The sequence below is a fragment of the Oncorhynchus keta genome, chromosome 2 (assembly GCF_023373465.1).
Source record: "Oncorhynchus keta strain PuntledgeMale-10-30-2019 chromosome 2, Oket_V2, whole genome shotgun sequence".
NCBI lineage: Eukaryota > Metazoa > Chordata > Actinopteri > Salmoniformes > Salmonidae > Oncorhynchus > Oncorhynchus keta.
The window spans coordinates 37012524-37038626 of NC_068422.1; the positions used below are offsets into that span (position 1 = coordinate 37012524).

General features: G+C 42.1%; 3 protein-coding genes and 1 pseudogene across 7 annotated transcripts; 2 read left to right on the top strand and 2 right to left on the bottom strand.

Moving 5' to 3' along the window:
* Window positions 1-351: 351 nt before the first annotated feature.
* tex36 (testis expressed 36) lies at window positions 352-1362 on the bottom strand. Its single transcript, XM_035741899.2, has 3 exons — window positions 1151-1362; window positions 868-948; window positions 352-730 (listed from the first exon to the last, which is right to left on the bottom strand). Exons 1-3 carry the CDS (start codon window positions 1313-1315, stop codon window positions 383-385), a joined length of 594 nt encoding a protein of 197 aa, XP_035597792.2. The 5' UTR covers window positions 1316-1362; the 3' UTR covers window positions 352-382.
* Window positions 1363-2249: 887 nt separating this feature from the next.
* LOC118400065 (erythroid differentiation-related factor 1-like) lies at window positions 2250-4449 on the top strand. Of its 4 annotated transcripts, XR_004828960.2 has the most exons (7): window positions 2250-2370; window positions 2534-2688; window positions 2962-3169; window positions 3472-3577; window positions 3697-3825; window positions 3934-4076; window positions 4225-4449. XR_004828960.2 is itself a non-coding variant. In XM_035796454.2 (4 exons), the coding sequence occupies exons 1-3, from the start codon at window positions 2624-2626 to the stop codon at window positions 3545-3547; spliced, it is 345 nt and encodes a 114-aa protein (XP_035652347.1). In that variant the 5' UTR covers window positions 2265-2623; the 3' UTR covers window positions 3548-3577; window positions 3697-3927. The 4 variants fall into 4 exon arrangements, 1 of the variants encoding a protein (XP_035652347.1); XR_004828958.2 differs by having other exon boundaries at window positions 2263-2688; XR_004828959.2 differs by having other exon boundaries at window positions 2263-2688; window positions 3697-3811.
* Window positions 4450-4512: 63 nt separating this feature from the next.
* On the top strand, window positions 4513-10261 carry LOC118361269 (erythroid differentiation-related factor 1-like; annotated as a pseudogene).
* Window positions 10262-16316: 6055 nt separating this feature from the next.
* dhx32b (DEAH (Asp-Glu-Ala-His) box polypeptide 32b) lies at window positions 16317-25541 on the bottom strand. 2 transcript variants are annotated; one of them, XM_035741918.2, is made up of 12 exons: window positions 24308-24454; window positions 24030-24083; window positions 23712-23905; window positions 22400-22772; window positions 22047-22280; window positions 21845-21938; window positions 21594-21743; window positions 20442-20633; window positions 20111-20251; window positions 19798-19988; window positions 17770-17960; window positions 16317-16873 (listed from the first exon to the last, which is right to left on the bottom strand). In XM_035741918.2, the coding sequence occupies exons 2-12, from the start codon at window positions 24039-24041 to the stop codon at window positions 16699-16701; spliced, it is 1947 nt and encodes a 648-aa protein (XP_035597811.1). In that variant the 5' UTR covers window positions 24042-24083; window positions 24308-24454; the 3' UTR covers window positions 16317-16698. The 2 variants fall into 2 exon arrangements, with proteins under 2 accessions (XP_035597811.1, XP_035597804.1); XM_035741911.2 differs by lacking the exon at window positions 24030-24083 and having other exon boundaries at window positions 24308-25541.
* Window positions 25542-26103: the final 562 nt, after the last annotated feature.

Below are 26103 nucleotides of genomic sequence, written 5' to 3' on the forward strand. Positions count from 1 at the left end.
TAATACTAATTTGAGTGTCCCGGATTTACATTTACTATGTTACGTCTAGTCTATGAGACTAGTCTGCAACGTCTCCTCAGTTTATTCTTTTGTCTTATGTACATCACAATTGTGACAAATGGTGTACTTGAAAATAGATGGCCCTTCATTACGTAATTAATCTGGATGTGATTAATTAATGAGGAACAAAGGGGATGGTTGTCTGATCTGTCTTTCCTTAAGAACCCAGTTTTACTGTAAAAGGAGAAATGTATAAATAATACAATTTAACATCTCCGTATCTCAATGTTTCATATTTTTTTATTTGCACTTGGAGAACTATCAAGATGTGTTGCTTTGTGATTTCCTAAAGAAGAGTATTTGGGTAATATGGTGTATTCATCTAATGCCTGATATGGTAGGAGTGTCTGGACGGCTTGGATGAGGAGGAGCAGTTGGTAGCTGCCAGCACTTCAAGGGGCACAGGACGGTCCTCATCATGCCTCCCGAACCACATAAAGTGCTCTCCTGCCTGGGCAGCAGCTGCCACAGTGGACCTATCAAGATGGTTACTGGGAAAACGCCTGCTGGTGGAGGAGCCCTCTGTGTCCTGGCGGTCCTGGTAGTCTGTCTGATAGGCTGAGAAGTCTCCCCTCGTCTCCCCCACGCCACTCACACTTCCATGGTGGCACAGGCAGAAGTGTGAGTTATGTTGTCTACGCTCGTCCAGGCACTTCTTGCGGCCTAATCCCTATGAAAAACACCATAAGAAAAACGGTATTGTTTCCAATTGTATTTTGTTGTATTATCTTATTAAAAACCTTAGTGTTGATTTGACAACATCAGTCATGACGTCTTTGTTTTCTTTGTAGTGGGCATATTGCTTACATCATCAAATACAGTGATGGTATCTTGCAGTGCAGCTTGGTTATCATGGGCTGAGAATGGATAGACTCTTCCCATGGTTTTCTGTAAAGAGAATAGTTAATTGATATATCACATTTTCTCCTAGGTTTTGGCATAGTTATGCCAACAATTATTAGTCAATTGTATAAAGGATAAATGTAATCATCTTCATGGAAATTAAGGTGATTGCACAACAACCCAAGACCATGTAGATACTTTTGAGTAATGTTTCACTCTCTGCATGAATGTATTGCACTCTGCCAACCTGTTCTGTGTTGATGAAGATCTTGGGATACTTCTCTGTGCTCGATGCTGGAGGTAGTGGTTCACTCTGAGACATCATATACCCTGTGCTGGTGCACGTCTCCCGTTTACTGGTGTCATTTGCTGGTAAACCTGCATGAGCCAACTGCACATTTTTGAAGGACATGAAGTTGTTAGGAAAAGGTACAGGGCTGTCTTTATAATAACATTATTTGTCAGTATCTGCAAAGTTGAGTGCAATTATAATGGGCTCATCATAAGCTAATAGTGAAAGATTTAAAGTAATCAGAATCTTACCCATTTGCCATCCTTTTCCATTGATGAGTATTTCTTACCACCTTTTGTCATTTTAACAAGGTTGAAACTTTGTAAAGACAGCACAAATATGACCACCTGGACAGGGTTTATAATACTTTTGCTTCTCCCATTCTTCTCACAAAGAATGCAAACAACAGTAACTATAATAACATACTAATCACAAATAATTTGTATTCCATTTGAAAAAAACAAGTGTATTTTATTTCTGTTTGTTACATCACAATTCAGCCCGCCTTATTCCCCGTTTTCTATTTCATTTGAAGGCAGTTTTATTTAACCTTCCAATTATACAACTGAAGGAAAGGGAACTGGGGGAAAAGGAATATGCAAATAAAGAAATAATACATGAAGCTAAAGATAAGGAATTAGGGTAAAGAATAGAAAAATAAAGAATCAGAACATAAGATAAGGAATAGAAATTATCCAGAAAATGTCATTTATTGTATCCTTTTTTTGTAAACTCACTGGAAGTTAACTTCCAGATTGAAGTGTGATATCCAGAGCATAATTGAACATGTGAAGTTAGCAGCAACTGAAAACCCTCACTGTACATCACAACCGACTGCTTATATCAAACTAAAAGTCCAGCCCTAACCTCTCTTCTTTTAAATGTTTTTGTCGCCTTTGTCCAAATCCAATTATATCAGTTATGTAACAGCTAGCTACCACATCCTGTTGTATTATATTAAAAGCCACTTACCCTTCATAGTTTAATTTGGAGTTTGGCTCAATTCATAATCCTGAAAATGCGGTCTTTTATTTAGCTTTTTTTACCCGGAAGTTGTGAGCTCTCTCGCTTTACAATAACGTGTGGTCTGTCAACAGCAGCGGACAGAACGGCTAAAGCAAGTGGTGTTGTTCATTCCGTCTGGAAGGTTCTGCAAAAACAGTGAGAGATGAAATGTAAAAGCAGTAACTCAATTTGTTAGCAAATTTTCATATCGTTCTGATCATGAACAAATAACGTTATGTCGTTTGGTGTGTAAAGTTATGTTAGCTAGCTACTAAGCAGCAGGTGGTGAATTCGCAGCAACCTTGTGACTGCAATTGTTGTTGACATTTTAAGGCAGCTTGGACAGCATTCGTTTGTGTGGCCAGGAGCTAGCTTGTAGATAGAACATGAGTTCAGCAACAGCTGGGATTGGGAACCGAGAGGATGGCGTCCCTCCAGACCGTGGAAGTGAAAAAGTGGATGACAGTGGGGGCGACAGTGGCAGGCAAGTAAGCAACAGCTAGCTAGCTTTGAACTGCAGTTAGCGATCTGTTAATGCATGCATTGCAGTGTCACGTTATTTCATGACGTTGCACAGGACAGTTAACTGTACATACTGTACATAGGATATTTAAATGTATTTAGTTAGTTGTAGCTAACATCACAATATCTACACAATAATTTAACTATTTACTTGTTATATTGAATCAAGTTGTCAGTGACTAAACAGACAATTGAACTCAGTTTACCATCAATGCCACCTTTGTTTACATGTGTCAAAGGAGTCGGGAGATGTGCCTCGGGCAACAACGAAATAAAGAACTGTGCAGTGAAGTACTCTGCTGCCCCTCAACCCACCGCCTATGCACTACTACAGGAGAAGACTGATCTGAAGCTGCCTCCTGCCAACTGGCTACGGGAGAGTCCCCAACGTGGGCCTGCAGGCACCTCTGTACTCGGGTCTAGCAGCAAGAGCAAGCCTTTCTCCAGGTGAAGCACTGGTTATTCAGCCCTCAAAACGAGATGTGATATCTGGTGGTATGCATCATCACTGAATTGTTGCAAGGTGCTCATGTACATGTACTTTCTCCTTGCTCCAGTTTGGGGATGGCTTATGATTTAATTGATTCCATTAGGTATAATGTTGATGTGGTGTAGGACTCTGAGTTAGGTCTATCCACTGAACAGCTAAGGATGTTGTATTGTTATTGCTTCTGCTAATATGTATTTGGCTTGTTTGGTAATCAAAACTGTTTGGTGAACCTAAGCGTCTCATTCTCCTTTCTATTCAGAACATCAAGAAGATCCCCTACAGCAAGTCCCATGTCAGTATGGCAGTCCACCGTGTGGGAAGGACTCTCCTTCTAGATGAACTGGCTCTTCATGAGTTCTTCTCAGGTACAGTTAGACAGCCAGTGGAGAGGAAGCCTGTTTAAATGTCAATGAAGAATGTGAGAAAGCTCATATCTGGATGATTGACGATGCTTGTAAAAAATACATTTGATTGTATGTCACAGAGAGGAGATTGGACATGGCTAATGGAGATTTACCAGAGGGTAATAGATCAGAAGTGACAGAGGAACAAGAAGAGTAAAGAACACTGGTACCAAAAAGCAAGTTCAAATACTACAAGTGAGATACTTGAGGTTGGACTTCTAACCTACTTGTCAATGTTAAAGACTTGCAATAGAAACAAGAACCTTATTTGAGCCAGAGTAAATCCTAATGTTTGTATTCCTCAATGTCTTCGCCAGTATAAATGGTGATGGAGCCACAGAGCCTGTCCCTGAATCAGACAACCCTGATGAGGAGTGTGGGGCGGAGGAGTTTGGTCCCTCCTGGCCTGTTACCTTCATCAGCACTGCTTCAGACTCGGAGGAGGCCGCAGCACACAGAGGTAGGCCACACTTTATGGAAATGTGCAGTACCTGGTGCAGTACCTGGTGCAGTACCTGGTGCAGTACCTGGTGCAGTACCTGGTGTTTTGCTGTGCTCTTGTTGAGTTTCAGTTTCTTCCTTTGTGACTGTATGTCCATTCCTTACAGGAAAGTGTTCCCATGGACAGCAAGTATCCATTGGGACAAGTGGCTTCCAAAGAGCAGAACCTTACCACATTTTTCAACAAAGGGGAGAACAGTCATGTCGGCTAGTGATAAAGAAACTTCATCAACAATCTCAGGAGGCTGTGTATTTTCTCTATTTTGTTTTGTTAGCATTTGTTTATTTGATTGTAAATGAGTTAAATCTATTAAATTCAAGTATCCAAACAACTTTTTTTCCCTCAACTTGATTGACAGGGTTTGAGGAATGACTTTGTGAGGAACATCTTGTGGATGTTTGAGGACATCCACATGCTGGTGGGCTCCAACATGCCTATCTTTGGAGAAGGATGCTACCCAGCCTGCGGCTCAGGCCAGAATCACGAAAAACAGGGAACAATGGCCATTATTCATGTTGGTCAATATAAAAATGTTCAGATGGTTTACTATTGTTCCACAGCAATGTTCCCCTAAAAAATACCTAGAAGGTCCTTTATTTTTTTAGGAATAACCTCAAGCCAATCAACATTCTCACAGGTATTGACTACTGGCTGGACAATCTGATGTGCAATGTTCCAGAGCTCATCATGTGTTTTCAAGTCAATAGCATCGTCCATGTAAATAAGTCTTGATTTTACTGCCCAAATGAGTAACTTTATTCACAATTTAATACTATTTTAATGTTAGTGCTGATTGTTCTTTGGTCAGTAATATGAGATGATCTAAACAGAGGACATCCCTGATCTTGAGAACTCCACCTTCTCAACCATGGTTGTGAAAGACATTGCTCAGAACATTTGGTTCTTTCTCAAGTCTAACTGCACCAAAAAGGGCTATACCAACTGGCTCTTCAAAGGTAGGAGACAACACAACACACTAACTGTACCTCCTGTATGACTTACAAAATACATGTGAGAATGACCTGCATTGTCGGAACTAGAAGCACAAGCATTTCGCTACACTCACATTAACATCTGCTAACCATGTGTATGTGACAAATACAATTTGATTTGACCTGGTAAATAAACACTATGTGGTAGTCGGCCTACTTCATCGAATTGGCCTGTTTCTGTGTTTCCTCGGCTATTGGAAGTGGCATCGTAAAGCTGTATGACCTCATCACTCTCTGTGAGGAAGCAGCAGTGGAGAAATGCCAGAACCCCTTCACCCTGCCTGTGGATATGCTTCTTTACAAGTAGGTGCCTGCAACGGTATCAACACAGTATACCTGAAACTAGTGCACAACGCGCAGTGTTATCGGTCAATGCATTAATGGCAAATTAGTCCCAATAATTTTTTAATTTTTTTTTTATTTTACCTTTATTTAACTAGGCAAGTCAGTTAAGAACAAATGCTTATTTTCAATGACGGCCTAGGAACAGTGGGTTAACTGCCTGTTCAGAGGCAGAACGACAGATTTGTACCTTGTCAGCTCGGGGGTTTGAACTTGAAACCTTCCGGTTACTAGTCCAACACTCTAACCACTAGGCTACCCAGACTATACATTCTGTTTTGTAGAATGTGCATTCTTGTTCTTGCAGAGTGGCTAGCAACATGATGCTGAAGAAGAGCCAGAACAGGAAGCATTATGGGACAATTGGAACATTGCTGTGGGCGGGGGGCTCTGAGGGCAGCTACAGTGACGAGGAGGCTCAAGAAGATCGACCAGAGGACAGTCATGAGAATGGCTCCTGCAGTACCACCTCGGACCCACAGGATGATAGCAAAGCTGTAGCTATTATCAAATCAGTGGGGGGCTGTCTGTTCTAGAGAAGTACAAGTCCACTCATCAGATCAGTGTGAGTGTCACACATTTGTCGCTAGCTACTCTGTTTGGATGACCTTGTTGATATGTAACCTTGACATAGCTACAGTAACCAGAAACTAGTCACTACCTGGAGTGACTATTAGAGTCTTGGATGTTTTATCTTGACAATGAATTAATCCTTTTCTTTTCCCATATTGCACCCAATCTATGCATTTCCCGTCTCTCAAAACAAGGAGGAAAGATGTCGCCATGTCCTCAGCTATGTCTTAAAGTTGAGTCTCTACTGTAGTGATTACTATTGGAATGGTTGTCACTAAATGCTATGTTCCGTGAGCTCTAACTGTTTGATGTGATTGGCAGTGCCTGAAAGCAGTGGATGGCAGCATTAAGAAGGAGAGTGACCTCCCAGCTGCTGACCCAGAACACCCCCATCCCCCTGAAGTACTAGGATGGGAGTGAGGCCGTAGAGAAAGGGATCACACTTCTCCTGGACAGAGGTTTGCCATCACGGACCCCATCAAGATTCTGAAGAACAGCTATATGACATTATTGATCATGAATGTTGTTATACCATAATGAGCAGGTTCCTTGTTGTATGTGAATTTGCCCCTAGTAAATACCTAAATTTCTCCTCCTTATACTCTATTCCTATATATCTATATTACCACCAGATATCACATTATCTCTCCCGCCCTCCCCCTCTGTCTCTCTCCGTTCCCCAACCTCTCTTTCTCTTGGTTGAAGCATCTGTCCCGGTCAGGGATGATCCCAGGGTCCTGGCAGCACCGTATGAAGCTTCAGCTCTTCTTCAAGGCGCCCAAGGCCTACTACATACTGTCAGACGCTGCCACTAACCTGCTGAAGAACAGCCGGTCCCTGCACTACATCAAACTCACCCTGCAGTGCCACGGTCAATGTCTCCTCTCCGGCTCACCTAAGCATGCTGTAGTCAACGTTGATCAGAGTGGCTGTCGGAGGTTGGACTGATGGATAAGGTAGGCAACCTGTTGTAATAGGGTTCAACTTTTCTTGCGTTACCTCAAATTAACCCTGCGGTACTACGATCAGTGTGTCTGTCTACCACTCTTACTTAATTTCTTTCTCTGCCTCCCTCTGCAGATGCCTACTGTTCCGTGTCCAGTGTCTGTCTCTGTGTGGGGACATCCATCTGTTGCTGGCCCGGAATGCAAGTAGCCGTGGTGCCTACCTGGAGGAGGACCAGGAGTTGCTGCACAGAGAGAGCAGCTGCCAGGGTGAGGAGACATTCGCACACTTTTCAACGATTAACATATAACACGTCCCTCCTAATGTGTTCACAATTGACCCAAAAGGTTTAAATATTATTTAGAATGTATAGGTCTTGCCATTTTAATGTAGTGCTTTTCAAAAGCAAGAACCTGTCATAAAAAAACACTAACAATGTCAAAACTTTACCGATCCTCTATATAAATTCAGTGCGTTATTGTTGTTACAACTGGCCTACCTGGTTAAATAAAAGTGATTTTATTATTTTTTAAAGATAATTCTGGCTGTGTGACTGTCCCCCAGCCTTTAATATGACCAGTGATCTGGCCATGGACCGAGAGTACTAGCTGTTTGTGAGCAGTAAGTGTTATGAGGCGGCCTACGAGCTGCTGACCTCCAGGTGGTAAAGGAGCACGGCCCTGAACAGCTAGCCCAGGTGCTGAAGAGACCGGGCAACATTTGCAACAAGATAGGAGTCTTCTACATGAACCAGGCTGCTGCCATGCAGAATTAAGAAGGAAGGTAGGGAGTCAGTCTGGCCTATCAGGTATGGATGATGATTTTGTAAATGGTTGGTTGTTGAATTAATTTATGAATAGGAAATATTTCACAAACATGATATCGTTCTTCCAGTTAAAGGTTCAGGATACAGACCTCTCCCTCACTCTAATCCCCCTTCCTTTACAGTGAACAAGTCTGTATCTATAGCTGAACAGGAGATGTGGAAGAATAGTTTCTCGTGCTTTGAGAAGGGCATGAAGAACTTTGAGGCCATCGAGTACAGCACCAACACCTCTCTGCTGCTGTGCAACACAGGCAAACTGATGAGGATCTTTGCCCAGGCCCACTGCTGTCTCTACAGACCTGAGCAGAGGAGAGTTCTCCCAAGAGGAAGCTCTCTATTACAATAAGGTACCACAACCATATCATTTTTTAGTAGACATATAATGATTTCAATGACTACCAACCCATGTTGTTTTCCACGGTAAGTTTTCCTCAGTACGATCTGCTTATCTTTGTGCCAGTCACTTCTGTGTCATTTTGAAAATTGATGCATGAGATCTCTAAGGTTTATTTTTTGGGGGGTGGCTTTAACTAGGACAATTCAACTTAAAATCGCTAGGCTTTCACTAAGATGTGGTGCTCTAAAAAATTTACGGAGATCTTTAGAGCAGAGATCCTCTCCAGGCTATAGACTACCTACCTGAGGGCTATGCAGTCCTTGGCCACCAGAGGGAACCACCCTGCAATGTGGGACTTGGTCAACTGGGAGCTGTCCACAACCTACTTCAGCCTGGCCACTCTGCTGCAAGAAGTTGCCTCTCTGTCCAGGAAGGCCCAGGAACAGGTAAGAGGCCATGGGCCACACTTGGAGAGATTTATAGTAGGTGAATGAACAGAATGGAATATGTCTAAGTTTACTAACCTTACAAACTCTACATGCTGCCCTAGGTGAAATAGTTTTAGTGTTTAGTGTTTTTTCACAAGTCAAATGGTTATTTGACCATGTGTATAGGAGCACAGTAGTTCGTAATAAAGCTGTCATTCCTGTGTGTTGCCAGATTGAGCAGGAGGTGACGGAGACCATGTTGAAGTCTCTGAAGTACTGTTACCTGCAGACCGAGTCGGCCCGCCAGCCCCTCTACCAGTGCAGAGCTGCCACCATCCACCACCGTCTGGCCTTCATGTACCACAGCTGTTTCCGCAACCAAGTAAGGACTTGGCCTAGGATGTACACTAACCAGAGTAAAATGTGTACTATGTTTTCAAATATTTAAAGGTTAAGTTTTCTGTAGAAGAGCATTAAGGTTTTCAGTATGTTATTGCTATGTTTCCTCCTCTGTGCCAGGTGGGGGATGAGCACCTGAGGAAACAGCACAGGAGCCTGGCTGAACTGCGCCACAGCAATGCGGTCCGCCTGTCCCTCAGCCTGAAGGACGAGCCCTGCGAGCTGCTCCGCACCCCTGCTGGAGAGGGTGGCCTTCGCCGAGTTCACCATGGCAGGTTAATCAGTGAGGCTCACCCAGGCCAGGGCCAGGCTCACACCCGCTAGGTCAGAACCGTCTTAGCATTCTGAAAGGTGGTGTCATTGCGTAACAATGCGTGTTCACAGTTCAGAGTGAGCAGTTAGGCCATGCTGAAGACCCTGACAGGAGCACACAGAGGGAGACACAAACATAGAGCTAGAGCTAGAACTGGAACTTGGATAGCAGAAATTCCCTTCAGTTTGCACCTTCTGTTTGAGAATCTACGGTTACTTCTAACCACCAATTACTCACATGCCTCATCCCTCTGTTAAAATTCCACATTAATGTATTTAAAAAACAAAGTATTATCTATTTTGTTTTTTTTGGTAGACGGATGGCCCAGAGTTGACAGGACCCCCTGACAGTAGTGCAGATGGCCCCATCTCCTCAGGGCTGAACACAAAGGAAGCGATGAAGTTGATTGGTGTCTTTGAGCTCAGTTTCTCCTTCCTACTGCTGCAGGTGGTCAAGCTGATGACAACCATGAAGCGCAAACCAATGTGACGAAAGGACTGGTTCTACACGGCCTGATTAAGCTTATCCAGCAGGGCTAAACCAGGACTAAACATATCATCCAGTAGAAGCATAATACTGAACTTTCCGTAATCTTTTCAGCCTAATTCGGAAACCAAACCGGCTGCGCGCGTGCGCCATCGTGCATAAATTTATTTTGCCCCCCACACCAAAACGCGATCACGACACGCAGGTTAAAATATCAAAACAATCCCTGAACCAATGACATTAATTTGGGGACAGGTCGAAAAGCATTAAACATGTGTGGCAATTTAGCTAGTTAGCTTGCACTTGCTAGCTAACGTTAATTTGTCCTATTTAGCTAGTTTGCTGTTGCTAGCTAATTTTGTCCTGGGATATAAGCATTGAGTTGTTATTTTACCTGAAATGCACAAGGACCTCTACTCCGACAATTAATCCACACATAAAACGGCCAAACAAATCGTTTCTAGTCATCTCTCCTCCTTCCAGGCTTTTTCATCTTTGAATACCTTTGACTCACATCAATACAGTGGTAGCAATCCAAGGTTATAACATTTACAGAAAATATAGAAATGCCATTGGTGGAGGTGCTGCTGTTTATATTCAGAACCACATTCCTGTAAAGATACGAGAGGATCTCATGTCAAATACTTTTGAAGTAATATGGCTACAGGTTCATCTGCCTCACCTTAAGCCAATTCTGTTGGGAAGCTGCCATAGATCACCAAGTGCTAACAGTCAGTATCTGGATAAGATGTTGAAATGCTTGATAATGTATGTGACAGATAGGTATATTTCTTTATGGGTGATAAAAAAAAAATACTGACTGCCCACTTAAGAAAGCTTCAAACTGTAACCAGTGCCTGCAACCTGGTTCAGGTTATCAGTCAACCTACCAGGGTAGTTACAAACAGCACAGGAAAGAAATCATTAACATGTACTGATCACATCTTTACTAATGCTGCAGAAATGAGCTTGAAAGCAGTATCCAGATCCATTGGATGTTGTGATCACAATATAATAGCCATATCTAGGAAGGTTCCAAAGGCTGGGCCTAATATAGTGTATAAAAGATCATACAATAATTTTTGTAGTGATCCCTATGTTATTGATGTAATGAATGTCTGTGGTGTGTAATGAGGAGCAAACAGACTTGTACTTGACACATTTATGAAATTGCTTATTCCAGTTGCTAATAAGCATGCACCCATTAAGAAAATTACTGTAAAAACTGTTAGATCCCCATGGATTGATGAGGAATTGAAAAATGGTATGGTTGAGAGGGATGAGGCAAAAATATAGCAATTAAGACTGGCTGCATAACCGATTGGCAAATTGAGAAATCATGTGACTAAACTAAATAAAAATTAGAAACTACACTATGAAACAAAGATGAATGATAGTAAAAAGCTTTGGAGCACCTTAAATGAAAATCTGGGAAAGATGGCTCATTCATCACAAAACCAACTGATATTGCTAACTACTTTAATGATTTTTTAAAAATTGGCAAGATTAGCAAATTTAGGCATAACATGCCAGCAACAAATGGTGACACTACACATCCAAGTATCTCTGACCAAATTATGAAAGACAAGCATTGTAATTTCAAATTCTGTGAAGTCAGTGTGGAAGAGATGAAAAAAATAGTATATCAACAATGACAAGCCACCGGGATCTGACAACTTGGATGGAAAATTACTGGGGATAATAGTGGATGATATTGCCCATCCTTTTTGCCACATCTTTAAGCCTACTAGAAAGTGTGTGCCCTCAGGCTTGGGGGGAAGCAAAAGTAATTCCGCTACCCAAGAATAGTAAAGCTTCCTTTACTGGCTCAAATAGCCGACCAAACAGCCGGTTAACTATTTTACAGTAAACAAATTGACCAACTTTCAGCATGCTTATAGAGAAGGGCATTCAACAAGCACAGCACTAATACAAATGACTGATGATTAGCTGAGAGAAATTGATGATGAAAAGATTGGGGGGCTGTTTTGTTAGAACTTCAGTGCAGCTTTTGACATTATCGATCATAGTCTGCTGCTTGAAAAACGTGTGTTATGACTTTACACCCCCTGCTATATTGTGCATAAAGAGTTACCTGTCTAACAGAACACAGAGGGTGTTCTTTAATGGAAGCCTCCAACATAATTCAGGTAGAATCAGGAATTCCCCAAGTAAGTTGTCTTGGCCCATTTACTTTTTTCAATCTTTACTAATGAATTGTGGAAAGCCACTGTGTCTATGTATGAGGATGACTCAACACTATACAGGTCAGCTACTACAGCGACTGAAATGACTGCAACACTTAACAAAGAGTTGCATGTAGTTCCAGAATGGGTGGCAAGGAATAAGTTAGTCTTAAATATTTTTTAAACTACAAGCACTCTATTTGGGACAAATCATTCACTAAACCCTAAACTTCAACTAAAAGTTGTAATAAATCATTTGGAAATTGAGCAAGTTGCGGTGACTAAACTGGTTGGAGTTACCCTGGATTGTAAACTGTCATGGTCAAAACATATTGATACAACAGTAGCTAAGATGGGGAGAAGTATGTCCATAATAAAGTGTTGCTCTACCTTCTTAACAGCACTATCAACAAGGCAGGTCCTACAGGCCCTAGTTTTGTCGCACCTGGACTACTGTTCAGTTGTGTGGTCAGGTGCCACAAAAAATAACTTAGGAAAATAAATTGCAATTGGTTCAGAACAGGGCAGCATGGCTGGCCCTTGGCTGTACACAGAGAGCTAATATTAATAATATGCATGTCAATCTCTCCTGGTTCAAAGTGGAGGAGAGTTTTGACTTCATCACTGCTTGTATTTATGAGAGTTATTGACATGTTGAATGCACCGAGCTGTCTGTTTGAACTACTGGTGAACAGCTCGGACACCCAAGCATACCCCACAAGACATGCCACGAGGTCTCTTCACAGTCCCCAAGTCCAGAACAGACTATGAGAGGCGCACAGTACTAAATAAATCCATGACTACATGGAACTCTATTCCACATCAAGTAACTCATGCAAGCAGTAAAATTAGATGCATTTACACACACACACATACACACGATAGCATACGCTCTATACACACGTACAAATGGATTTTGTACTGTATATACACTACCGTTTAAGAGTTTGGGGTCACTTAGAAATGTCCATGTTTTTGGGAAAAAAAAACATTTTTTTTGTCCATTAAAATGGCATCAAATTGATCAGAAGTACATTGTAGACATTGTTAATGTTGTAAATTATTATTGTAGCTAGAAACGGCTGATTTTTTTTTAATGGAGTATCTTCATAGGCGTCCAGAGGCCTATTATCAGCAACCATCACATCTGTGTTACAATGACACGTTGTGTTAGCTAGTTTATCATTTTAAAAGTCTAATTGATCATTAGAAAACCCCTTTTGCAATTATGTTAGCACAGTTGAAATCTGTTGTTCTTATTAAAGAAGCAATAAAACTGACCTTCTTTAGACTAGTTGAGTATCTGGAGCATCAGCATGTGTGGGTTCGATTACAGGCTCAAAATGGCCAGAAACAAAGACCTTTCTTCTGAAACTCATTCGTCTATTTGTGTTCTGAGAAATGAAGGCTATTCCATGTGAGAAATTGCAAAGAAACTGAAGATCTGGTACAACACTGTGTACTACTCCCTTCACAGAACAGTGCAAACTGGCTCTAACCAGAATAGAAAGAGGAGTGGGAGGCCCCGGTGCACAACTGAGCAAGAGGACAAGTACATTAGTGTCTAGTTTGAGAAACCGACGCCTCACAAGTCCTCAACTGGCAGCTTCATTAACCTGTCTGGGAACTAACGGAACCCCTCACCAACAGCCAATTTAATTGCAGGGTGCCAAATGCAAATCAACAGAAATCTCATAAATCAAATTTCTCAAACATACAATTATTTGACACCGTTTTAAAGATAAAATTCTCGTTAATCTAGCCACAGTGTCTGATTTCCAAAATGCTTTACAGCGAAAGCTCCACAAACGATTATTTTAGGTCACCACCAAGTCACAGAGAAAGCAGCCATTTTTTCAGCCAAAGAGAGGAGTCACAAAAAACACAAATTAATCACAAACCTTTGATCTTCATCAGATGACACTCATAGGACTTCATGTTACACAATACATGTATGTTTTGTTCGATAAAGTGAATATTTATATCCAAAAATCTAATTTTACATTGGCGTGTTATGTTCAGTAATGTTTTGCTTCCAAAACATATGGTGATTTTGCGGAGAGCCACATCAATTTACAGAAATACTCATTATAAATGTTGTTGAAAATACACATGTTATGCATGGAACTTTAGATAAACTTCTCCTTAAACTCTTTTGGGATAGGGGGCAGTATTTTCACTTTTGGATGAATAGCGTGCCCAGAGTGACCTGCCTCCTACTCTGTCCCAGATGCTAATATATTTATGGCACTCTCATGAGACCACTGACTCAGAGGTCTCATTAGACCCTCCTTTATAGTAGAATCCTCATTCAAATTTCTAAAGACGGTTGACATCTAGTGGAAGCCGTAGGAAGTACAACTTTATCCATATCTCAATGTGTATTCGGTAGGCCAAGCTTTGAAAAACTACAAACCTCAGATGTCCCACTTCCTGTTTGGATTTTTGCCTGCGATATGAGTTCTGTTATACTCACAGACATCATTCAAACAGTTTTAGAAACTTCAGAGTGGTTAAATAGTACCCGCAAAAAAACAGTCTCAACGTCAATAGTGAAGATGCGACTCCGGGATGCTGGCCTTCTAGGCAGAGTTGCAAAGAAAAAGCCATATCTCAGACTGGCCAATAAAAGATTAAGATGGGCAGAGGAACTCTGCCTGGAAGGCCAGCATCCCGGAGTTTCCTCTTCACTGTTGACGTTGACTGCTGTACGCCTTATTAATACAACATTTGTATGTCTCTGCATGCAGCTTTGAAGGTAGTATCGTGAGCCATTGCTAACTAGCATTAGAGCAATGACTGGAAATCTTCAGGTACAGCTAGAATTCTTCCAGTCGCTGTGTTAATGTTAGTTATCAATTGTGTTGACCTTAGTTAGCAACTTCATTCAAACTGCACACATAGACATACAAATGGTATAAATGAGTTAATCTGACTCTGGTTAAGTGGAAAATGTCTTAATTTACTAAATCTCTCACTATCCCTTTAAGCATAGCTTTGATTAAAAACAATAGAAATAAGGTCGAGGAGCTTCTGAAGACCTATAAGAATGGTTACTCTAAGCTACTTCATGCTGAAGACTGCTCCACTCCTCAGACGTGTAGAGCTCTTCCTTGACCTCCTGCAACAGCTGACCCCACAGACAGGAAGTGGGGACCTCTGGGGCAGGGTCATGATGACAACCAAAATAACAGACCCGTATCAAGGTGTTCAATGCTCTTTGCACCTGCAATGTGAAATTATCACCAGCTGTGCCTTACTACCACATTGAGCAATCCACAATTTTGCCTTTTGATAGATTTTGTTTTACAATTCCTGCACTTCACCTTTTCAATTGACATTGTTTTGTAAAGGAGATTTGGAAATTAAATGACAGATATACATTTTTCTTTGTTATCCCTAACTAAATGAGGGATACATGAACTTAAACGTTGGAGTACTCATATCGCAACGGGATTTGGTTTTATAAACCTGAATTATAGTAACTGCTTTGAAGAAACACGTTGCGGAAGCTGAAATTAAGTTAATGTTACAACATTTCAAAGTGAAAATGTGCAATAGCCTGCAGGCAATGTTGAATGCAAATGATTAATTCAAAGGATAATTTGTACTGGTTGTGGTATTTATGTTTGAATGTGTGTGCCTGCATGTTTGCCTTGACTTGAAATAAAGGTTAGTATATATTTCTAATCACCTTGTCTTGGTTCACTTTGGTAACGACAGTGTATGAACATTACTACACAACGCCAACCTTGGTGCCAAGAAGTTCAACTTATTTCTGTCTGTATATAAAATGCCCTGGATCTTATGTATGCAGGACTAAAGAGGTCACATGGTGCTGTAATGCCTCATGTAGCTACAATACTGTAATGCACTGTCCCTGAATTAGGTCACCCCCACCCCACCTATCCCTTCTCTCTTCACAGCAGATGGAGCAACAAACCCAAATGATGTCCCTGTGCTACTCTGTTTCTGCTCCTCTGTGCTAATCCGTCTGGGACACATTTTATGCACTATGACAGCCTAGAGTCATTTAACAGAAAGGCAAGGGAAATGGTCCAACTGAGCAGTGGAGGATAAGGGCAAAGTGTAAAGAATACGCCCGTGTGGGTTAAGTGTCTAAGCTGGTTTTTTTTTGCTTTTGGACTGACTAAATATACATATTAGAAGCATTACAGATTGCGCAATAGAAATGTAAAGGTCATTTCCGATTGAGCTGACATTTGCAGCATTTACCTTGAATGCATTCTCTAGTGCGGGAACATTGCCTTTACATTTTAATCACGCTGTAATACTGAACTTTCGCAATACGGATTGAATAGAGCCCTAGATTTGCATTTAGGCTAAGTACTCTTCAAACATGCATTTTTAGTAGTGTGTTTATTATTAAACTGCAAGTTCCAAGAAACAACGTACATCCCTGTACATACGTAGGGCTCTATAAATTAAATATACATTGACTAGAAAGGATGCCTATATAAATATTGCTAAAACGAACACATTGGCAATCTGGACAGATAGTGTCACTTTTCTTCCCATAATTCAATTCCAGTAATTAACTAATAGCTTGACATTAACATTATTCTTAGTTTCAATGACTCGAAAGTAACACTGGTGATGAGATGACTGAAAGGTAACACTGGTGATGAGATGACTGAAAGGTAACACTGGTGAAAGTGATCATATAATACAGTACCGGGGAATGAGTAGGGAGTTTATGCCTCCAAGACATTCTCAACCAAGGCCTTCACAATCACTGTATGACACAACTGGCGGTGACTTCTGGTATGCTCTCTAGGCTGGGGCTCTTTTGAAGCTTCTTCGCTTTGTAGTGTTCAGCTCCATTGTCTAAGATGTTCTGGAGGATGTCCTTGCTCTCGCTGGGAGGCAGGTTGAAGAAGAAGTACTGTGGAGCCATTTGAATGAATCTGGGTAGAGGGAGGGAATCATTGGTGAACATGGAGTTGGACATTGGGCGAGTCAACCCAATATTCTCTGATATATTTGCCTTTTTATTAATTTGGTTCTTGTTCTGATTTCACAGTAAGTATTGTCTTATTCATTTGCACTTGAATTTAACATAGCACGGGAACATTGGGTCAACTGCAATTATGGAGTGGAACCTGAAATTAATTTGAATTACAGTGAGAGGGAATTGAAATTAGTTCGATTACCATAGACCAAAGAACGAGAATCTCCCAATGATGTTCACTGCAATTGACCAAAATTCAGCAATCAAGGATCTATGAATGACACCCAATCTCTTTGTTGGAAAGAGCACTTACTGTAACATCAGTCTAACAGTTGCCAGGAGCACCATTTGGTAAACATTTGAGCGATTAAAAAGCAACAACAACAAAAAACATTTCAGAGTGTAACCTAACACGGCATGTGAAGGCTGCCGAGCCTTCTCTGTCATTAACAGTCCCCATTAAACCAGCATCCTCTCTGTAGCTGTGCTATTCCTAATCCCTGTTTAACCAGTTGATACTGGAGGGCAGGATTAAGAAAACCCCCACCCGTTACAATCTGACTCTAATGTGCCATGGTGAAGAGCGTGGTGCAAAAAGGAAAGCAGTGTGTGGGAACTCTTGTCACTCCCTAAAGTAAATGTCAAAGCAAATGTATCTATTGGAAGTTACAAGCTAGACACAGTTCTAACCTATTCATATATTTGTATTTTATTTAATTATCTTTTAATATACTATATATTTTTTTAATGTTGATTTTGTTGCTGTATATCTTTTGCAAATGGTTACTTCACATCAACAAAGCCCTTTTTGAACAAAGTTCAAAGAACATCCTCCACCTCTAATCCACTTACTCCTCTGGAGATATGTGGGACACGGTGCGGATGCAGTTGTCCTCTGAGAAGGAGTACTGATGGAAGAGGACCCACTCCGGCAGGCCCAGTTTGGGTGTCTTGGTGCCGTAGGCAGAGAAAGGGTGGATCTGGGCCACGTGCTTGTGTGTCAACATGAAGTAATTCCCCGATGAATCCACATCCCTTGCCACCTGAAAGTCATAACAGTATGACTTTTATAATCACTTTTTTGCAGGTGCATGGGAACAATGTGATAACTTCAAAGAAAAGAGAAACCCGCACACTGCTCTTGCTAATGATACGAGGAAGTAAAAGGTAGATTGTACAGTGCCTTGCGAAAGTATTCGGCCCCCTTGAACTTTGCGACCTTTTGCCGCATTTCAGGCTTCAAACATAAAGATATAAAACTGGATTTTTTTGTGAAGAATCAACAACAAGTGGGACACAATCATGAAGTGGAACGACATTTATTGGATATTTCAAACTTTTTAAACAAATCAAAAACTGAAAAATTGGGCGTGCAAAATTATTCAGCCCCTTTACTTTCAGTGCAGCAAACTCTCTCCAGAAGTTCAGTGAGGATCTCTGAATGATCCAATGTTGACCTAAATGACTAATGATGATAAATACAATCCACCTGTGTGTAATCAAGTCTCCGTATAAATGCACCTGCACTGTGATAGTCTCAGAGGTCCGTTAAAAGCGCAGAGAGCATCATGAAGAACAAGGAACACACCAGGCAGGTCCGGGATACTGTTGTGAAGAAGTTTAAAGCCGGATTTGGATACAAAACGATTTCCCAAGCTTTAAACATCCCAAGGAGCACTGTGCAAGCGATAATATTGAAATGGAAGGAGTATCAGACCACTGCAAATCTACCAAGACCTGGCCGTCCCTCTAAACTTTCAGCTCATACAAGGAGAAGACTGATCAGAGATGCAGCCAAGAGGCCCATGATCACTCTGGATGAACTGCGGAGATCTACAGCTGAGGTGGGAGACTCTGTCCATAGGACAACAATCAGTCGTATATTGCACAAATCTGGCCTTTATGGAATAGTGGCAAGAAGAAAGCCATTTCTTAAAGATATCCATGAAAAGTGTTGTTTAAAGTTTGCCACAAGCCACCTGGGAGACACACCAAACATGTGGAAGAAGGTGCTCTGGTCAGATGAAACCAAAATTGAACTTTTTGGCAACAATGCAAAATGTTATGTTTGGCGTAAAAGCAACACAACTCATCACCCTGAACACACCATCCCCACTGTCAAACATGGTGGTGGCAGCATCATGGTTTGGGCCTGCTTTTCTTCAGCAGGGACAGGGAAGATGGTTAAAATTGATGGGAAGATGGATGGAGCGAAATACAGGACCATTCTGGAAGAAAACCTGATGGAGTCTGCAAAAGACCTGAGACTGGGACGGAGATTTGTTTTCCAACAAGACAATGATCCAAAACATAAAGCAAAATCTACAATGGAATGGTTCAAAAATAAACATATCCAGGTGTTAGAATGGCCAAGTCAAAGTCCAGACCTGAATCCAATCGAGAATCTGTGGAAAGAACTGAAAACTGCTGTTCACAAATGCTCTCCATCCAACCTCACTGAGCTCGAGCTGTTTTGCAAGGAGGAATGGGAAAAAATTTCAGTCTCTCGATGTGCAAAACTGATAGAGACATATACCCCAAGCGACTTACAGCTGTAATCGCAGCAAAAGGTGGCGCTACAAAGTATTAACTTAAGGGGGCTGAATAATTTTGCACGCCCAATTTTTCAGTTTTTAATTTGTTAAAAAAGTTTGAAATATCCAATAAATCTCGTTCCACTTCATGATTGTGCCCCACTTGTTGATTCTTCACAAAAAATACAGTTTTATATCTTTATGTTTGAAGCCTGAAATGTGGCAAAAGGTCGCAAAGTTCAAGGGGGCCGAATACTTTCGCAAGGCACTGTATCTTTCAAGTTTCTTAGTCGGAAACGGTTATCAATAGATAGCTAATGGTAGAAGCAAAGCCATATTACTGTACCTGCATGAAGAAGCCAGCTAGCAGCGCTCTCTTAATGTTGAGAGTGTTTCCCTTGGAGCCAAAGGAAGGCATGGAGACAGGCAGCTCTATCCTCCTCAGGATGTCAGTCAGCTCAGAGCGGATAGCATCAGCCGTCTGCAGGGCAGACAGACTCAGGAAGTAGTCCTGACACCACTTCTCCACACTGACAACTGGAAAATGCCAAACCAGAGAGAGTAAATGAGGGTTTTAGCCAATGTTATCCTTATTTGTATATATATTTTTAAAAATGGTTGTATGCACTGTGGCTACAGGTATGCCTATGTGAACTCACAGGGCTCATGCTGGTTCTGTTTGAAAGCCTTGTAGATGTTGATGAGGGTGAAGTGGTCTCCCTCTGGGTGCTGGAACTTCAGGTGACACTGAGAGGCCTCTAGCCTCAACTCCCTTGAGGGGACCAGAAAGCAGCTTGGTGCTGAGAGGGGCAGCGTCAGAGAAGGGGTTAGCACACTAAAATTGTACATTATGAAGTATATGTGAGGATTGACGTGACTTCACTTTGTATGAGGTGTGCAAGCATGACCACAGCATGGTGGCGGTGTGTGTTAACACAAACCTTTCATGTGGTATACAGACCACAGAGCATAAGTTGAAGTCCCACACACCTGTCAGCATGGCGGCGATGGTGACCACCTCGTTGACACAGTCAAACTCGCAGGAGGCTAGTAGTGTCTTGGCCATCTGGGGCTCCAGGGGGAACTCAGACATGATGATGCCGATCTCCGACAGGTTCCCATCGTCATCCAGGGCTGCTAGATAGTCCAGTTCCTCCAAGGCCTGCATCAGACCCTCAGGATCTGGTGGAAATAACACCGCCACGGAAATAAATCGAACTGTGCGTGACAGAATTGTGAAGTATCTGACTTTGTAAAGAAAGTCACCTGTAAACTATGTGATTACAACCTTGTAAAACAGATTATTTTCAAGGTACAACCAGCAAGCAGGCTAAACTGATTGACATTTAAGTCCTCAATATCATAACATCAGTTGTGCATCACTATGCAAAATAAATGTTCTGAGAGGCTTTGCTTTACACTGAGGGTTTTGGATGTAACATTGTTTTCAACAAGAGAAAAGCTACAGTATACAGGGCAATAAACATCTCAAATGTACTGTCCCGTTATGATCATTATGATGATAGTCTAATCCTGAAAAACAGCATCACAACATCAGCAACATAATAATAATTATAACATCACACCCATCAACACACGCTTTCAATCAATGTCATTCAATCATGGGGCTTATAGTGAAATGTCTACATTGCTCAGCTGCACATGATCATTACGCTGTAGTGCTTGGCAGGGCTTACACACACACACAGAAAGAGAGAGCATGACTAAACTCATCGTTAATGAGTGTTAGACCTCTATGGCTGCTGCTGCATCACTAGGCCAGCTCTCCAAACATTGGCCATAGAACAGTGCTTGTCAGCTCAGCTAACGCATGCCTCACCGACCTCCAATAGAACCCAATACCACACAACAGGCCTGTTTGTACTGGACACACGGGAAAATACGAAATAACTGAGCTCAACCCAAAAATGTGTCTCTCTACAGGATGCATGGAGCTCAAAAACTTAAATACAAAACAACATTATTGCCTTGTGCATTAAGAATGTAATTTAATTTTGCTGATGTATCACTCCACTCAGTTTGTATACATTTAGCTGCCCTGTCACATATGTACTGTAGATACAATAAAAAAAAGTTATGTTGAAGAAAGAGCCTGTACGTGTTCAGCCTGTCTTGCTGTACCTGGCCTGTCGATAAAGTCACAGCGGCCCAGACCGCCGATGTCCATCCTCTTCAGGAAGAGCACTGTGGATGTGATGTCAGACTCAAGGATGTGGGGGCGTGTCTCACTGGGCAGGGGTGTGTCCTCTGGGTACAGACAAAAACTCTTCCCTGCGGAAAATGATGCTCTCAGGTTAGCAAGAACATATGACCCTCCAAACTGTGTGACTTCAATACCTGGACTTTGTTACTGATTTCAGTCTTCGTCATACCTGTTGGTCCTACAAGCTGTTTGCGGCTTTCTGCTTGGATCCGACTGATAGGTTGAATGGCGACTGAGTTCGCCCTGATCCTAGGGTTATAAACCTATAACACGAGAAAACCCCCCCACTAATTACCATTTTTTACAATATTGTTGCCAAAAAGGGGTACAAAGGTTTGCTTAAAATAACTATTCAGCAATAAGTTACTCACATTTCTTTTCTGGACACCGGCATCAATGACAAAGTTCAGCATGTGCACAGCCCAAAAGAGGTCTTCATTTGGACTGGAGGTGAGGAATACTCTTCTGCACCGGCCTTCCTCTTCACCCGGCATGGGCAGAGTTCCACCCAGCCCAGGGTGCACCGAGATAGGGAGAAGTTCCCCTAGATGTGTGGGTATATTGGCCTCCTCGCGAAGTAGGATATCACGGGCAAGATCTATCTCCTAATAAAACACAAGAGAAGGTTGAGTAATGCTGTTGTCGAAGCAACAGTTGCCATGGTATGGCTTCTTCCACGTTCCCAGACTGTAGACTAGGATAAGACATTTTAAGAAGATCTTACTTGAGTTGTGGCCAAAAACACGACTATATCCCCTTCCTCTTGGGAGTGGTGTATCTCCAGAACCAGACGCAGGGCAGAGCAGAAGTAGTCCTTGTGGCTGGTACCAGTATACACCACCTCCGCTGAACACACCCCCTCCAGCTGGATCAGTGGGACATTCTTGTAGTGGCCCAGTAGTTTGGGTCCTGGGTGTGTAGCTGTGAGGAGCACCACGCGGAGCTCGGGCCTCTGCAGGGTGATGTCTTTGAGAAGGCCCAGTAGAACATCTGTACTAACCGTCCTCTCGTGGGCTTGGTCGATGACGATGACACCGTAGTGCTCCAGCATGGGGTCTGACATCATCTCTCTGAGCAGCATGTCATCAGTGCAGTACCTGGGGTGGTGAAGAAGAAAATGGTCACAAACATACATAAACAGACATGGTCGTAAACAGGTGTAGGGTAACATTTTGTGGGAGTAGCATATGTGCTGATAAAGTTCTACTAAAGTGATTTATCAAGTACATACACTCTACTTACAAAAACATAAAATCAATCAATTCTAATAGCAAATTAAAGGCAAAGGTGTAAGACAACATGACGTATTAGGAGATGAATAGCCGTCCTCCTGGAAGGGTCCTTAATGAAGCTGCTGTGCTTGGCTACTTTGTGTAATTTAGGGCTCTATTCAATCTGTATCGCTGAAGTGTTACAGATTGCTCGATAGAAATGTAAAGATATAAACCCTTACTCTTAGAAAAAGGTTTCTTTGGCTGTCCCTATAGGATAACCCTTTTTGGATCCAGGTAGGATCCTTTTTGGTTCCAGGTAGAACCATTTTGGATTCCATGTAGAACCCTTGTGGAAAGGGTTCTACATGGAACATAAGAGGATTCTCTACCTGGAACCAAAAAGGGTTCTTTAAAGGGTTCTCCTATGGGGACAGTCAAAGAACCCTTTAAGGTGCTATATAGCAACCTTTTTTTTCTAAGAGTGTAGTTATTAGTCTAGTCAGTAGATTCATTAGGTCTCCCTGTCTGCCTGTTTTCTTAGTTTGCCTTGGGTCTTTGTTCCCCGGCTGACTTATGGCAGTGAGCGACGCGGGAGCGTGGCATATGGTCAGAGTGAGAGCTGGGCAGCTGCAGGGGAGCCACAAGAAAAGAGGCTCCTCAACTCTTTTGTTCAGTTCTTTAAAAAAAGAAAAGACAGCCCCCAAGAAGATGGGGGTGGTGAGGGGGGTGATGTAAGTGTGTGAGTGTGTATGAGAAAAAGAGTGTGTGTGTGTGTGCTTGTGAATTGGTGTGTGAGCAATGTGTGTAATAGTGTTTACAGACCTGAGAACAGTGTCACCAGAGCAGCATGTCTCTAGGGGGATGCTGTAGCCCACTTCATGGCCGATGTTGACGTCCATCTCATCAGCGACACGCAGGGCCAGATCCACTGTATGTTGCCTGTGGACCTGGGTGCACACCACCATGCCATTCTGGTACTGGACAGCCAGGCAGAACTCTGCACACCACTGGGGGATCTGAGCATGCCACAGGAGGGAAAGATAAGAACATGAAACATACTGCCACAACAGATTATCCTTTCTAATCACGTCCTTCAGTCATAATTAGAGCGTTAAACCCAAAACCCCTCATTTCACTTACCAGTTTGAACATCTCTCTTTACTCCTGAAGTGTGCACCGGTTCAGTACTCCCCACTAATGTAAAAATATTGAATTAGTATGGGCGTGGGCTAAAGGGATATTCCACCATAGGCCTATTTCTTAAACCAGTCATTTTCTTTCAAATTCATTATGGTAATTGAACAAGTGCACCCTTTGGGAGAAAGGAAAGATTTTTGGGATGCAGTCAATAGTAACTGCATTACACACATATTTTTGTGAGATAAAATCTAGTTATTATCAGAGAGTAATCAACTCACCTGAGAGCTTCTGCCAGTTCTTGCCGTGCCAGAGACAATAATAAACTGCCTGTTGGCCAGCTTGTCCATGAAATCACACTTGGCTTTCCAAACCGGCAGATCCATTCTTTCCTTCAGTAATGTGTAATATCGAGAGGAGTAGGGTAGTCCGTCAAATCGATTAAGCTCCAAAACATCACCATATTCTACAACTTCTTGACCTGCTCCTTCTGTTTCGAAGGCTACTCTATCCTCCCAATACTTCTCTCCGGTTATGCCCTGCGCCATGCCTGAAATGGATTACGCGCTCTCCTTTCTTTACCCAATCGAGAGATAGGCTACGCGCAACAGAAAGAGCCTCGACCATGCAAATTATTTAAAGAAAGTTTACGTGATTTTATATAATTCGAAGTCGGTTGTTCAAACGAAATAAAATTGATTCGAATGAATGCCACTGCCCTGCTCCAAACCGGGAGAGCCTGAATAACGAAACACACTCCAGCGACCGTGAAGGCTGACTAGTCATGTGGCCACTAATCCCTGAGTCCAACAGATGAGACTAGGCTCAATGATGGAACAGGCCATCCAGGGCATAATAGAATAGAGAACAATAGTTTGAATAGAACATGGCCAGCGTGGAGGAGGAGTGTGCGGCTGTGCACAGCTGCATGGTTAATACTATATTGTGCAATATAACATTTGCAACAATGGTGCAAACATAGAGAATGAGATGAATATTGCAACAGTAGCAATAAATCACAGCGTTGCGCAAACTTCGAAGGATTTACCGCACATCAGGTTTTCCCGCAACTGCAACAGTGTGGTTCCCATAGCAACCATCAGCGGTCATCAAAAAGGCATTCATTACGCAGTGTGAAAAACGTTTCACTAGTTAGTTAACGTACCTAGCTAATTTTTCATTGCGGCCCTAGAGTCGATCGGTCTTCTAACAAAATCATCTGTATCATCCGAATGGTTTGGCCTGCAACCTGTTATGACCCATTTATGTAAAAATGATACTCTCCCGAACACGATTTGCTCTATGATCCACACAACGCGCCAACAAGCGTCATGGAGCAGCCGATCTGCCAACGTATGTCTGTAGCGTCTGAACAGTAGGCTACACAGTAATATGTCATGTACGGTCAATTACCGTGAGACTGGCAGTATTTTGCATGATAATAGCCTGCGGATAAAATGTTATGACTGCCACAGCCCTAACTCAATACAAGCAGCTAAAAGTTGACCCACGCCTTACCCCTTTCAATGTCTGTGCTGTTCTTGGGGCTGCCTTAAACCATTCAAGCCACCATCTCCTCGTCATTGGTAAAGTGGGTCACCATAGCATTGACCATGGACAGGCCCACTAGAGAAATGGACCTGCTTCTCTGTGGAAGAGATGTACCCCAAATCACACACATACAGTAGAGGTGCATGCATGTATGTTTGTTAATTCCATGTGTAACTCTGTGTTGTTGTAATGTGTCTAACTGCTTTGCTTTATCTTGGCCAGGTCGCAGTCAGCAAATGAGAATGTGTTCTTAACTAGCCTACCTGGTTAAATAAAGGTGAATACAATTTTTTTTAAATGCAGTGTTGATTTTAGCAGATTACTTTCTGGGGATTTTTGTCAACTTGATTCATAATGATGACTGCCAGCCAAGATTTTGAAAGTATAATGTTGACATGATCAGCCAATCAAATCTACTGTACATATAACTGATTTGACATAATTTTATCTGTGGCCAATGACCTTGAGTCTTCTTGGATCGGCATTTCTAATGTAACTCTATGGCGCCACCCAAGGGGCTCGATTT